The sequence below is a fragment of the Anomaloglossus baeobatrachus genome, chromosome 2, assembly GCF_048569485.1.
Source record: "Anomaloglossus baeobatrachus isolate aAnoBae1 chromosome 2, aAnoBae1.hap1, whole genome shotgun sequence".
Lineage (NCBI taxonomy): Eukaryota > Metazoa > Chordata > Amphibia > Anura > Aromobatidae > Anomaloglossus > Anomaloglossus baeobatrachus.
This window is the reverse complement of record NC_134354.1, coordinates 234,230,988-234,247,048: the sequence shown is the minus strand read 5'-3', so window position 1 is coordinate 234,247,048 and position 16,061 is coordinate 234,230,988. Positions and strand designations below refer to the sequence as shown.

At 46.9% G+C, this 16,061-nt stretch overlaps 1 protein-coding gene across 1 annotated transcript in view; it reads right to left on the bottom strand.

Annotated features, from left to right (window-relative positions):
• Positions 1-16,061, bottom strand: part of RASSF5 (Ras association domain family member 5) — a 217,567-nt gene that overhangs the window by 55,307 nt on the left and 146,199 nt on the right. The window contains exons 3-4 of the mRNA XM_075335707.1: positions 5,933-6,037; positions 2,737-3,031 (exon numbers count right to left, since the gene is read on the bottom strand). Coding sequence (XP_075191822.1) covers positions 2,737-3,031; positions 5,933-6,037 — 400 coding nt within the window. The remainder of the gene's footprint in view (positions 1-2,736; positions 3,032-5,932; positions 6,038-16,061) is intronic.

The window sequence follows — 16,061 nt, the reverse complement described above, 5'->3', positions numbered from 1 at the left end:
TGTGCCCATATTGTGCCCTGCGGTAATGTGCTCATATTGTGCCTTTGTAGTAATGTACCCATATTGTGCCCTGTGCTGTGGTAATGTGCCCATATTGTGCCCTGTGCTGTGGTAATGCGCCCATATTGTACCATGTGCTGTGGTCATGTGTCCATATTATGCCCTGTGCTATGGTAATGTGCCCATATTGCCTCTTTGTACTAATGTGCCCATATTGTGCCCTGTGGTAATGTGCCCATGTTGCCTCCTTATAGAAGTGTGCCCATATTGCCCCCTGTGGTAATTTACTCATTTTATCCCTTCTGGTAATGTGCCCATATTGTGCCCTGTACTGTAGTAATGTGCCCATATTGTGCCCTGTGCTGTGGTAATGTGCACATATTGTGCCCTGTGCTGTGGTAATGTCCCATCCTGTATCCCTTGTTATGACGTTGTTCACATACAAAAAAAATAAATAAATTCTTCTCACCTCTCCTCTGTTCCCTCGCTGTTTTCCTTACCTGCTTGCAGCCCGCAGGCACCTAGAGCCTGTGACAATTGCGGCCCAGTACATACACAGGGCCACCGCCATCAGCGTTTTCCTTCTGGGGAACGATTTGCAGCACTGCTCTCTTCACATCTTTACTAACTGCAGCCGCGCCGGCCAATCAGAACAGACCCACATTACCTGCTGGCCTCTGATTGGCTCGCGGCAGCTGCCATTAGTAATGATGTGTACAGACGTGCGTCCCTGCACGGTGCTGCAAATTCACCTGCAGGAAAGCGCTGACAGCGGCGGCCCCTTGTACCTTGCTGCAATAGTCACGGGATCTAGGTGTCTGCGGGCCGCAAGAAGCAGCCTCAGGGGCCGCATGCAGGCCGCGGGCTGCAAGAAGCAGCTTCAGGGACCGCATGCAGCTCATGGGCCGCGTGTTTGAGACCTCTGGGTTAACACAATGCCTGTAGGTTCATAGTATTATTTTACATTACTGGTTCCCCTTAAATCAACATAACCTGCTGGTATCTCTAAGATCGGCCAACAATCTAATATATGTGCCTTCCTCCCAACTTTCCCCAACAGACCATCAGATGTCGGGGATGAGAAGAGGAGTCTGGCAGGGGCTCTCTGATAGAGATCACAGAAATGCTCAGTGAAGCAGAGTGTTCTTGAGTATGGGGTATTTAAGAGAGGTAGTTCATTCAGATAACAGATATCTAATGTGTATGGGGGGTCTTTTAGATATGTACTAGAAAGGAAAACTAGACCGCATATGCAAACATGAGAACACTTGAACATGCGGTAAAGTCAACCTTGTATTTATGAACATAACGGATCAATATACTGTCAAGTCCATATATTCAGACATTGATTGAACTATTGATATTTCAGCTGCCTCAGGGTTGAAATGAAATAATGATTATGAGATGAAAAGACATTTTGTAAAGATAAAAAATGCTATGCTATACATTGCTATGTATAGTATCACGCTTTGCTCATATCTGCATATGATCATCTATCCAGTCTATTGTTGAAGTCAAAATGAAGGAAACCTGGACAGAACCGGTACATACTCCATTAGGCCTCTTTCACATGCCCGTGAAAATCACGCACGTGTTTCACGGACGTGTCAAAGATGCGTATTGCCCTCGGTGAGCTGTGTGTATGGCACAACGTGTGTTCTCCGTGTGTTATCTGTGAAAACACACGGAGAACGGGAACTTTCTACTCACCTGTCCCTGGCGTCGCTGTCCGTGGTGCTGATCTTCGGTCTCCGGTCATACCGACTCCCCGCTGCTGCTGCTTCCGGCCGCAGTGAAGTGAATATGCAATGAGCATAATGTGTGGCGGTCGGCAGCAAGTGACAGCAGCGGCAGAGACAGGAGGGCAGGAGAAGGTGAGTAAAGGTGTTTTTTTTTTTTTTTTTTTTTTAATAGCCATATAGACATGTCTTTTCTCCGGTGTGTGTCACACGGAACACATCCGTGTGGTCCCTGTGTGTTACGTGTGACACGTTTGCGTTCCGTGTGACACCCGTGATGCTAGAGAAAAACGGACATGTCGGCGTGTGGGGCACACGTAAGTACGGAACGGACACACGTGTGTCCGAAACTATAGGAAAACATATGTCAACGTGTGCCCGTGTCTCCGGTATGTGAGAAAATTGTCCATACACGTATCGGAGGCACGGACGTGTGAAAGAGGCCTTACAAGGAATAGGGTTAATCAAGCTCGGCTTAAATCCATCATTTGGTGGATCTGACCAGCATCATGACTTTTCCTATGTGACATTAAAATGACCAAAATATGATTTACTCTGAGTGAAGACCTACAAACCTCTGAATAATGCCCAGTTTTACCCTCCTATAAATCTCCTTTTGTTATTTTACTCCTGTCCAGCTACAGTAAATACTATACCTCTGCATCACAACTGTGTGAAATCCCAAAATGTATTGTGCATTGACCTGAAAGGCATCTCCTCGAAAAACAAATGTTGATCACTGGCTCAATCTCCTAGAAGAATTCACTGGCCATGAAATCCACTTCAGGTATATGTAGTATTGCATGGTGATCATTCAAATGAATAAATAACCACGTACATAAAATATGAAGGGATTGGGTACACCAGAACGGGTGTCTCTTTAACTGTCTCTGCTCTGAAATTCTTTAAAGGGAGGTTTTGAGTGGGAGGTCCTCCCATGCTGCATCCATATTAACAGTTACATTATTTGAGGTACAAGACAAATCATCAAACTCACCTTGTCCATCCTTTTGTAATTTTTTGAACAGTGCAAATCTGAGAGGATCGTCCACCACTTGGAACTTCTGTAGAAGACCCCTGATGACTTCACTGGCTGTTGTCAAACTGCTAATGTGAAGTTGTTTCACAGCATCCAAAGGCAAGTAGAAGGAAGTCTTTTTATCCAGTGGACTACTTGATGGCACAGGTTTCATGGTGATAATGGATGGAGATTCAAGTGTGTCCATTACAGTGACCGGACGTTGAAGCTTCAGATGTACCTTGATGAATCCAGTGTAAGTGCCATCCTCTGTCTGACCATGCAAAAAACAGTTCATCATTTAGCGGGCAGAAACACGGACAATATAGATTATATAAAACATCAAATTACACATACTGTATAATAGACATGAGGATACAGCATGGCAGACTGGTACAAAAGAAATGAGGGCCGCAGAAAGGTTCACAAAGCAGGACAGTATTATGCTACAAAAGGATGGGACTAGATGGATGCCTGGGAAGGGAAGTGGCAAATGTAAGGCCATTGACATGACCAAGGGTATAGTCGAGTCATTAAGGAATACTCCAAATAATCCCTCCCTTACCTCCCCCGAAATAAACAGACTGCACACTAATATGGATTTAATTGGCCACAGCAGCCTTTTATTGTAATAAAACAACATAAATACCAGAAATATTCTCAACACAAAAAAACGGAGGGTGGTCCTCGAAGCCCAAACCTGCCGACGGGTATTCTACACAAACTATAGCCAGGCTGATGCTTTACCTCTAGCCGCTCAAGCTGGCTCAGAGGCACCAGTTAACAAACAACCTGGCCTTATATGAACACAAGCCCCAACCCGCGGCCAATCCAGGACTACCATGGGATTCCTCTACCCGCCGGCATATAAAGAGTCCAGTTGTTTGGTCCAGACCCTAACGGGTTCCCCACCCACTGTTCTGCCACAAACCCCAAATTCCAACTTCAAGGACCCTCCTCCCCTTCGCCATGCTGCTATGACAAAGTACGGAGTTACTGAATGGCCAATACTTGAAAAATAACCGATAAGCCATTACCGATCTAATGGATTTTTTATTTTTTTTTAAATTAACGTGAACAGGATGAATTTTTCAAAAATAGAGGGGGTGGGTGGGAGATTGCTCCGTTTCTGTGCCTAAAATGGATGACCCCACTAACTGACCAATCCTTATAAATCCCCTAATGTTCCCTCCTCCTCTTGACTACGCCCTGAATGCTATTTCAAATCCCTTATTTCCGCACCCTCTAAATATCTTTAACCCCTGCCTAACCCCAATCACTTGTTCCCAATTTAATTCCCGTCCTAACCCAGTCATGCCAGCCTCCCTTTTAAGGCAGGGCTCAGTACGGCCTCTCTTGAGATGGGAAAGCCACTAGTGCATACTTATATGGGTCATCCAAGCCTGGAACAAAAGTCAGCGGACATTCTGTGTGACTGCAGACTGCTGAATTGTGACCCATGCAGTGCGCACACTGTCATGATTCCCCAGTGTTGGTGGTGTGAATAGGCAGCCACATGACTGTATGTATGCAATTTCAATACTTGCAGTCATGCTCCAACTAGACGAATCCCGCTTCTCTCCCGCCATTAATTTCTATGGAGAGAAGCTGAATATGCCTAGTCGGCACGTGACCACCTGCTTGCAGAACTGTATCCTGTCATGATTCAGCAGTCTGCAGTCACGTAGCGTGATTGCAGACTTGTGTCCCGAGCCTGGTCAATCCTTTAAATGGGAAAAACACTTGGCAAATCTGCCATGGAAAGGAACTTCAGATGTTAATCAACAGTAAAATTAACTGTAGCAATCAATGTCTGACTACTGCTTCCCAGTCATTTAAAGCAGCACTCCAGTTTTTTTTCATTGCATTATTGAAATAGTGTTTTTTATCTAAATTTCCTGACCTTTGTCATTTACTCACCATCTGGTGGTTTTATCATCTTCTTTTGCTAAAGATGAAGTTGGTCTCTGGCGACTTGTGACTTGCCTTAGCGCTCCAGTGTTTCATGTAGCATGCCAGTAGTCACAACTCAATACATGTCTATGGGAGCTTGTGATATAACTTCTGACATCCTGCCAGTCAGAAGTTATGGTCACAAAATGGTGCCGTGGGACCGGAGCCGCGTTAGTAAAAGGTGATGTCACCAGAAGGTGAACAAATGATAGGTGGCTTACATTTAAAGCGCCACTCCAGAGCTTAAAAAACTCCAAAAACACTGGAGTGGTGCCTTAAGATCATGAAGTGCATCATTAAGGGAAAGATGTACTTGGTTATTTCAGTATTACTGGACAGATCACAAATGTTCTAGAATATATGCAGGCAACAATGTACGGGAAAGACATAGTACTGCTTGGATGGGTTCAGAAGAAAGTAATAAATGTAATGGACTGTAGTACCAAGAACAATGTTCGAAATTGGGGTTATTATTTTAGAAAAAATGTGTGGTATAATAACTATGAATGTATCAAAAGTAAAAACAGAGATATAGTAATCTATGTATAATGAAGTATGCAACACTAACAAGGAGACATCCACTACTTCTACAGGAAAGAACAGTTCTACATCAGTATAGATAGGGAATCTTTATTGTGGGAGCAGTGAGACTATGAAATTCTCAGCGAGAGTAAGGTGTGATTGTTAATCTAGAGAAATCTAAAGAAAGTTTAAAGAATCTTTTGCCACATGAGGGTTTTAGCTTTCCTTAAAATAAAATTGCAAGTGGATAGATTGAATGAGATGGACTTATGTCTCCCCAACCATCCTCTGTTTCGAGACTAACGTGACACATAATAATTGGTATGGGTTGTTGGGGGGTAATTGAAGAGAACAGCATGGTGAGCAGACGGATTGTAGTGGACTTTTAACGCCAACAATTCCAACACTTCCCGGCCATTATCATGTCCTACAAAACTACAGCTTGCTTGTGTGGTCGCGCAACAATTATACTGAACATATAGAATTCATTGATCACTCTTCCCACTATGTTTTCTGACCTGTATGAAATTGGTCCCATCATTATCTGGAGTACAAAGGGGTGATGGTTTTTCATATTATTTGCAAATGTTTAATTTTTAACATTTTTATTCTAGTATAGATCACATTAAACTTTGCAATCTTTGATGCTGTCTGCAAACACAAATGATCATTAATACTATAGTGTAAAGTAACAACGTACCATCTTCATAATTAAGCCATTTTGAACCATCACGTTAAAGGTTTCTATTCTCTGCCTTAACTCTTGGATACTGGGCTTTTTTTCTTCTTTTGGTACATTCTGAACCTGCAAGATATTAAAAAAAATCATTAGTAAAGAAAAGAAGCAGTTAGATTTAGAATGTAGAAAGCACGATCTGTTGCACCCAGTGATTGGCTGCAGGGGTCATGGGCTCGCTAGTCGTGATATCACCACGGCAGCCTGTATTCACTAAAACAAGAAAGCTGATAAGTCTTCTATAAAAACCTCTAAACATTATGCTTTCCTCTTAAAGACAAGATATGTGTGATGGCGTCCCTCCTGCTTTATTTTATTTTATTTTTTACTGGTAGTCAGCAGACTTTTTTTTTTTTTTTTTTAAATGGAGGGGATGTATAACATTCTGGGACATAAACCATTTTGGTTGCAGTTTGAGATAGGAATGGATGAAAAAGGAGGAAATTAGTCTCTCTTTAAAAATTTCCTACCACTGTGCTGATGTAGAATCTGTGCAACTCCTTTAATTAGCTGGCTGTACTATTGCTTCTGACTTGGATTGGACAGCATATTGCCCTTGACGTCTTTCTTTACTTGGTTTTCTGTGTTAGAGATGCCATCAGGCAGGAGGTGGTAGATGTACATGGCTTATAAACTGCATTAGAGATGGAGAACACCCTACGTCAGTAAGAGGATCACATAATCTGCATTAGTGTATAGAGAAGAGAGAACTTATCGCAGGAGAAGGGGGGAGTATGTCTGTGTCACCACAGGGCCTGGAAGGGTGTTGTAAGACTGTACGTGAGAACTAGCAAGTCTTAGTAGGGATTCCACTTGGCACTCCACCTTGGAAGTCCTGGGAAGACCCCTATTACAAACATCTTGTGTTTGTGACTAAGGCCATGTGCGCACTGGGAAATGGAATTTTCTTGAGAAAATTCCGCATGCTCTCAAAGATTACCGCACCCGCGGTAAAAAACCGCGGGAAACCGCACCCGAAAACCGCATGCGGTTTGCTGCGGTTTTACCGCGGTATTATTCGCGGTATTGCCGCGGTTTTGCGGCGTGCGGGTTGGGATGTGCTTTATTGCATTCAATGCAATAAAGCACATTGGAAAAAAAAAAAAAAAAAAGTCATTTAATTCTGAGATAGTAGATAGATAGACAGAAGAATAGATAGATAGACAGACAGATAGAGGGATAGATAGAGGACAGATCGCTGCATTTCCCACGGTCGGCAGTGAGTTCACATTACCGGCCGTGGGAAATGACCGGTAATTACCTCTGCTGTCTGCTGCATTCATTCAGCGCTGTGTCTGTGACACATCGCGGCTGGATGTCAGCAGCGCAGGACCTGTGGATTATGCCGGAGCTGTGTGGATTACGCCGGAGCTTTGGTGCGGGAGGGGTTAATAAAAGGGTTAACGAGGCTTGTTGGTTTTATTTAAAATAAAGGATTTTTCGGTGTCTGTGTTTTTTTCACTTTACTTACGGGTTGATCATGTCAGCTGTCACATAGACGCTGCCATGATCAAGCCTGGGGTTAATGGCGGTGATCCACCACCATTAACCCCTTATTACCCTGATCGCCACTGCTACACGGCGGCAGGAAGAGCCGAGGACACTCCCGGTGCTGCCGCATAATGCATGCGACAGTCCCGGGGCAGCTGCGGCTGATATTCTCGGCTGCCGGACGGGGAGTGAGGCGGGGGACATTACCCCTGCCCCTCTCCCTCCCCAGCCTGAGAATACCGGGCCGCCGCTGTGTGCTTACCTCGGCTGGAAGGTAAATATGCAGCGGAGCCCACGTTCTTTGTTTTCTATATTTCCGTTTTCTTTCTATGTGTGTTCTATGTGTCTGTGTCTATGTGTTCTATGTCTGTGATGTGTGTGTGTCTGTGATCTATGTCTGTGTGTCTGTGATCTGTGTGTGTGTTTACTCTGCACGGCTTCCTCTTCCTGTAATGACATCACTTCCCTGCAAAACCGCAGACAGGCGATGTACATTACCGGAGGTAAACCGCGAAATACCGCAGGGAATAATGCAGGAAAACGCAGTGAACCGCACAGAATTTGCTACCTGCGTTATTCCCTGCGGGATTTCATGATTAACATTGGAGTCAATAGAGTGAAATCCCGCAGCGATGTGCGGAAAAGAAGTGACATGCACTTGTTTTTGCTGCGGGATTCCCGCAGCAAAACATGCAGCTGTCAAATTCCGCCCAGTGCGCACAGGATTTTTTTTCTCCATAGGATTTGCTGGTGATTCACTGCAGAGATGTTATGAACATTTTCTGCAGCGAAACATGCAGCAAATCCGCGGCAAAATCCGGTAAGTGCGCACATGGCCTAATGCCCCACAGTTTCGTTTTCAGCATAACTGCTGGCTACTGGAGTGAGTTGGCAGTGGTATGGTTAATAACAAAACCAGAGAGAGAGAGAGAATCAGCAGGGACAAGATCGTGAGAGTAGCTGTTGTCAAAACCAAAAGATATAGCCAACAACAAAATCCACACACAAAAGAAGGGTTATTCAATGCAATGGCAAACCTAACTAATCATCAAGGTTTAAATAACAGAGTAAGGCCCTGTGCGCACAGTGCAGTTTTTGATGCGTCTTTGGTAGTGATGAGCGAGCATGCTTGTTACTACTCGGTACTCGCACGAGTATCACTGTACTCGGTCTACTCGGCGGGGACCGAGTAATCTCGCGATACTCGTGCTGTACTCGTGGTCTTCATTTTTGCATGTTGGCGCTCTTTTGAGAGCCAGCCCTCATGCAGGGATTGGCTGGCAGACCACTGCAATGCCACAGCCCTGTTAGTTGTGGAATTGCAGTGATTGGCCGGCCTGCACAGCGTGACCGAGCCTTTATACCGGCGGGCGCGCTGTGCTCTGCTCACAGCTATCCAGACAGTCAGTGCAGGGAGAGTGTTGCTGCTTCAGGGAAAGGTTTGCGGCCCTTTATAGCTATTTCCGTAGCAGGGCTGCAAACAGTGTGACCAAAAGTCCTTCTCAGGACTATTCTAGTTGTATACAGGCAGGCAGGGTATAGCCAGGTCGGAGTACAGTAGCAGAGTCCTTCTCAGGACTATTGTTGCTGTATACAGGCAGGGTATAGCCAGGTCGGAATACAGGCTAGTGACCAAAAGAGTCCTTGTCAGGACTATTGTAGCAGTATACAGGCAGGCAGGCAGGCAGGGTATATAGCCATTCCTAGTGGTGACCGTATACCAGCCTTCATCATATCTGGGGCTGGTGTACACAGTCTAAAACAGTCCAGATAGTGTCAGAGTTCTCATTAATTTTTGCTCCTAAAACCTGTTAGGTTCTTAGTGCGTCCGTGCTTGCATTTAAAAAACGCACGTGTGTGCCTGTCGGTGGCAGCGTACAGGTGCACTTGTGTGCGTTTTTACCAAACTATTATATAACGCACAAGTGTAGTGTATAATACACGTCAGTCAGCAGTGGCTGATAGTGTCAGAGTTCTCATTAATTTTTGCTCCTAAAACCTGTTAGGTTCTTAGTGCGTCCGTGCTTGCATTTAAAAACCGCACGTGTGTGCCTGTCGGTGGCAGCGTACAGGTGCACGATTTGCACAAACTTGGATATAACGCCCAAGTCTAGTGAATACACGTCAGCACAGCATTGCAAAATGCGCAAGGGCGTTGGCAAGGAACAAGGAAGTGGACGTGATGGTGGTGCAGGCAGAGGCCGAGGTCGTGGGCAAGCTCTAATTTTGCCACAACAAAGGGCCACATCTAGTCGCTCGCACGTCCTGTCCCAAATTCTTGGGGACCGCAGCAGTACACCGCTCTTGAACCAAGACCAGTGTCAACAGGTTGTTAGTTGGATAGCGGATAATGCTTCCAGTCATATTGGCACCACCACAAACACTCTGTCTTCCACATGGTCAAGTGTCAGTAGCCGTGATACTGCACCGCACATTTCAGAACCTGATCCTCCTTCCTACCACAAGGCTGAGTACACGTCCTCGGACATTAATGATCCCACACTTGGACACTCGGAAGAGCTGTTCACGTTTCCATTCGCACATTCTGGCCTCTCGCCAGCTTATGTTGAAGTGGGTCATGAGGAGATCGTATGTACAGATGGCCAAATATTTGAGGAGCCACGTTCTCACGAAGTTGGCAACGTGTCACAACAAGGGGTGGACGATGATGAGACACAATTGTCAGGAAGTCAGGAGGAGGAGCAGGGTGCGGAAGAGGAAGACGACGTGGTGGATGATCCAGTAACTGACCCAACCTGGCAGGAGGATATGCAGAGCGAGGACAGCAGTGCACAGGGGGAGGGAGGCGTAGCATCCCAACAGGCAGTAAGAAGCAGGGTGGTGGCTCCAGGCAGAAGTCAGGCAACCGTTCCCCGGAACAACAACACGACACAAGGTGCCTGTACAAATGTTAGGTCTTCCCGAGTCTGGCAGTTTTTTAAGTTGGCTCCAGATGATTCTAAAAAGGCCATTTGCAACACCTGCCGTGCCAGCATCAGCAGGGGTACCAAAACTAGCAGCCTGACCACCACCAGCATGATCAGGCACATGTCAGCCAAGCACCCGACTTTGTGGGAAGTACAACAGAGTCGAGGAGCAGTGCTTGCTGATGTCACTGCTACGTCTTCGCTGGTTGTGCATGCGAGCCAATCCCCTGTCCATGCTGCCTGCGAACAAGCCTCCTCCGGTCCTGCACCTGCAGTTGCCTACGCAGAAATAACACCATCATCAAGCACGTCCTTGTCCCAGCGCAGCGTTCAGTTATCCATTCAGCAAACCTTTGAACGCAGGCGCAAATACACTGCCAACACCCCACATGCCACAGTTCTAAATGCTAACATTTCGCGACTGCTTGCGCTGGAAATGTTGCCTTTTAGGCTGGTGGAGACAGAAGCATTCCGCGACCTGATGGCGGCAGCTGTCCCACGTTACTCGGTCCCCAGCCGCCACTATTTCTCCCAGTGTGCCGTCCCCGCGTTGCATAACCACGTGTCACAAAACATCACACGTGCCCTGAACAACGCTGTTTCACCCAAAGTCCACCTAACCACAGACACGTGGACAAGTGCTTGTGGGCAAGGCCGCTACATCTCGTTGACGGCACACTGGGTTAATATTGTGGAAGCTGGGACCCAGTCTGAGCGAGGGACTGAACACGTCCTTCCCACACCAAGGTTTGCAGGCCCTATCTCAGTCAGGGTTTCACCCACACTCTACAGCTCCGGAATGTCATGCTCTTCAGCCTCCTCCTCCTCCTGCGCATCCTCATCCACTGTACCCTCCACACCAGTCCCAAGCTGGAAGCACTGCAGCACTGCCTCGGCGAAGCGGCAACAGGCTGTGCTGAAGCTAATCTGCATAGGTGACAAACCCCACAATGCAGAAGAGGTGTGGACAGCTCTGAAACAGCAGGCAGATCACTGGCTCACACCTCTGAACCTAAAGCCAGGAAAGGTCGTGTGTGACAATGGCCGGAACCTGGTGGCGGCTTTGAGGCGAGGCCAGCTGACACATGTTCCATGCGTGGCCCATGTGCTCAACCTCGTGGTTCAGCGGTTTCTAAAGTCATACCCAGAGCTGTCTGATCTGCTGGTAAAAGTTCGCCGCCTGTCTGCACATTTTCGAAAGTCACCTACTGCTTCAGCCGGCCTTGCCGGCTTTCAGCGCAGTTTGCATCTTCCGGCTCACAGACTGGTGTGTGATGTCCCCACGCGTTGGAATTCAACTCTGCACATGTTGGTCAGGATATGTGAGCAGAAGAGGGCAGTTGTTGAGTACCTGCATCACCTAAGCCGTCGGGAAATGGGTCAAACTCCACACATAACACCTGAGGAGTGGAGATGGATGTCCGACCTATGTACCATCCTCCAAAACTTTGAGGACTCCACCAAGATGGTGAGTGGTGATGACGCCATTATTAGCGTCATCATACCGCTACTCTGCCTTCTAAAACGGTCTCTGCTCAAAACCAAACATGATGCATTGCAGGCGGAGCGCGATGAGTTGCAGCAAGAAACAGTAGTGGGTGTGGGTGATAACACATAGCCCAGCCTCGTCTCATCACAACGTGCAGTGGAGGACTATGACGAGGAGGAGGATGAAGACATGGAGCAAATCTCCGGCTAAATTGAGGATATGACATGCACACCAGTCATATCCTCGGTTCAGCGTGGCTGGCCAGAGGACAGGGTAGATGAGGAGGAGGAGGAGAAGGAGGAGGAGGACAGCATGTTCAGTCAACGTGTTGGTCAGGCTACTGGCTGTTAAGAGTCTGGCGCACATGGCTGACTTTATGGTAAGCTGCCTGTCTCGTGACCCTCGCGTTAAGAACATCTTGGCCGACAATCATTACTGGTTGGTAACACTGTTAGACCCACGCTACAAGGAGAACTTTATGTCTCTTATTCCCGAGGAGGAGAGGTCAACCAAAATGCAGCAGTTCCGGAAGGCCATAGTCACGGAAGTAGGCAAAGCATTCCCCTCACAAAACGCTAGCGGCATAGGTCAGGAATCAGTGGACAACCAAGGCGTACAGCCGAGAGAGGCACAAGTCCAATCCGCCAGAGGTAGGGGAACAGTCTTTAAGATGTGGGACAGTTTTCTCAGCCCCTCACATACCACAGCCCCTGAGGTGCGGGGTAGTGCCACAAGAAATTCTAAGTTTGCCCAGATGCTCAAGGAGTACCTTGCAGATCGAACAACTGTACTTCGACATTCCTCTGTGCCTTACAATTATTGGGTATCCAAGGTGGACACGTGGCATGAATTGGCTCTCTACGCCTTGGAAGTCCTGGCCTGCCCTGCCGCTAGCGTTTTGTCAGAGCGTGTTTTTAGTGCCGCAGGTGGAATCATTACAGATAAACGCACCCGCCTGTCAACTGAAAATGCTGATAGGCTGACTCTGATCAAGATGAACAAGGGTTGGATTGGGCCAGACTTCACCACACCACCAGCAAATGAGAGCGGAATTTAAAGTTTGTAACGCGAATTTGCCATGTACCTCCAGTCACCCATGGGTACACACTTCTAGACTTTGGATAATCGCTGGACTGCTCCTCCTTCTCCTCATGCGCCACCATGATGACCGTTACAAGAGTTAGGCCTTTGTTTCAGGTATACCCCCAGTGGTAAATTTTTTCGCCCATTCTTTGCAGAATGGACATTACAACGACAGGAGACCCGCTCCTTTGCAATGGGAACAATGTTTTGAGGCCCTCATGCACGTCTCTATCCAGGGACAACGTGGAGCCTCCCAATTTTTGGCTGCCCTGCCAAAGGGCTATACTATAATACACCCACTTCCTGACAATGGACACTTAATGTTTTGAGGCCCTCATGCACGTCTCTATTCAGGGACAACGTGGAGCCTCCCAATTTTTGGCTGCCCTGCCAAAGGGCTATACTACAATAGACCCACTTCCTTACAATGGGCACTTCAGGTTTACAGGCCCTCATGCACGTCTCTATCCAGGGACAACGTGGAGCCTCCCAATTTTTGGCTTCCCTGCCAAAGGGCTATACTATAATACACCCACTTCCTGACAATGGACACTTAATGTTTTGAGGCCCTCATGCACGTCTCTATTCAGGGACAACGTGGAGCCTCCCAATTTTTGGCTGCCCTGCCAAAGGGCTATACTACAATAGACCCACTTCCTTACAATGGGCACTTCAGGTTTACAGGCCCTCATGCACGTCTCTATCCAGGGACAACGTGGAGCCTCCCAATTTTTGGCTGCCCTGCCAAAGGGCTATACTATAATACACCCACTTCCTGACAATGGACACTTAATGTTTTGAGGCCCTCATGCACGTCTCTATTCAGGGACAACGTGGAGCCTCCCAATTTTTGGCTGCCCTGCCAAAGGGCTATACTACAATAGACCCACTTCCTTACAATGGGCACTTCAGGTTTACAGGCCCTCATGCACGTCTCTATCCAGGGACAACGTGGAGCCTCCCAATTTTTGGCTGCCCTGCCAAAGGGCTATACTATAATACACCCACTTCCTGACAATGGACACTTAATGTTTTGAGGCCCTCATGCACGTCTCTATTCAGGGACAACGTGGAGCCTCCCAATTTTTGGCTGCCCTGCCAAAGGGCTATACTACAATAGACCCACTTCCTTACAATGGGCACTTCAGGTTTACAGGCCCTCATGCACGTCTCTATCCAGGGACAACGTGGAGCCTCCCAATTTTTGGCTGCCCTGCCAAAGGGCTATACTATAATACACCCACTTCCTTACAATGGGCACTTCAGGTTTACAGGCCCTCATGCACGTCTCTATCCAGGGACAACGTGGAGCCTCCCAATTTTTGGCTGCCCTGCCAAAGGGCTATACTACAATAGACCCACTTCCTTACAATGGGCACTTCAGGTTTACAGGCCCTCATGCACGTCTCTATCCAGGGACAACGTGGAGCCTCCCAATTTTTGGCTGCCCTGCCAAAGGGCTATACTACAATAGATCCACTTCCTTACAATGGGCACTTCAGGTTTACAGGCCATCATGCACGTCTGTATGCAGGGGCATTGGTGAACCTCACAATTTTGGACTGCCCTGGCAAAGGAAAATACTACAAAGACTCAGTTCCTCAAAATGGGCACATTAGACTCAGAGGCCTTTATGTACGTCTCTTCTCAGGGACATCGGAGTGCCACACAATGTTTTACGTAAAATCTTTCATGTATTGATCTCAAAAAGTAACATACATTAGCTCTATCTCACTATTGGGTATGTGCCCTTAACATTTCCGCCATGAAAATTCATTTTGGTGTCATTTTGGAAGGTTTTCTGGTGAGTCCGTAAAAATGGCGTAAAACGCGGACAAAATTGTTCACAGCTGTGACTTTTGAGTGATAAATGCTTCAAGGGGTCTTCCCCATGCTGTTGCCATGTCATTTGAGCACTCTTCTGAGACTTTTGTGCCATTTTTAGGGTTTCTACATGCTGCCGGTGGTCATTTCACAAAAATACTCGGGTCTCCCATAGGATAACATTGGGCTCGTTGCTCGGGCCGAGTACACGAGTATCTTGGGAGGCTCGGCCCGAGCTTCGAGCACCCGAGCTTTTTAGTACTCGCTCATCACTAGTCTTTGGTGCAGTTTTTGATGCAGTTTGTTGCCCTAAACTGCATGTATGACCTTCCCCAACAAAGTCTATGAGAATTCAGAAAGGCTGTGTGCACGTTGCTCCTTGTTTGCAGTTTTGGGTGTAGAAAAAAGAATCAGCATATCACTTCTTTTTGTGTTTTTCCCTGCGTTTTGCCATTGAATATAGTGAAAAAACGCATGGGCATATACGCACGGAAACATGGCAAAAACACACCAAAAAGCCTAAGGTACAAAAAAGTTATTAGGATGACAATCACGTATTTCACCAGGAACAGTATAAACACAATAACTCACATTGGACATGTGGCTAATGGAGATTTCAACATTGTGCAGTACTCTTTCGGCCACCATACACACCGTCCTGTGATTGGTTGTTGAGTCAGATCAAATGTGCAAGGGGTAAGAGATACGTGGCTAGGTAGCGATAATGTCCCCCAAAATGTGATGTACCAGTAATGGGCATTGCTAGGTTATGTGCACACCCACTACTGGTCCATTATATGCTGGGTATTATTCTCACTCTCCAAAATGGGAGCATGACAAGCATGGAAGGGAACAGACTGGGGCAGCACGGCCGCTCGGTGGTTTGCACTGCAGTCTTGTAGCACTGGGGTCCTGGGTTCATATCCCACCAAGAACAACATCTGGAAGGAGTTTGTATGTTCTCCCCGTGTTTGCGTAGGTTTCCTCCACAGTCCAAAGACCTACTGATAGGGAATTTAGGCTGTGAGCCCCAATGGGGACAGTGATGATCACATCTGTAAAGCACTGTGGAATTAATAGCGCTATATAAGTGAGTAAAATAAGTAAATAATTACTGTCCAATGCCTCCTCCAATATCAAGCCTGAGCATTGACTCCGGACAACGGAGGCTGCGGATTCTGGAACATTGTAAGGTGAATATGTGACATGGGGTAAAGAAATACTGGGATCAAGCTATGCTGATGAATGAGAACCAGTAATAGCTGCAGCATCCTGGATG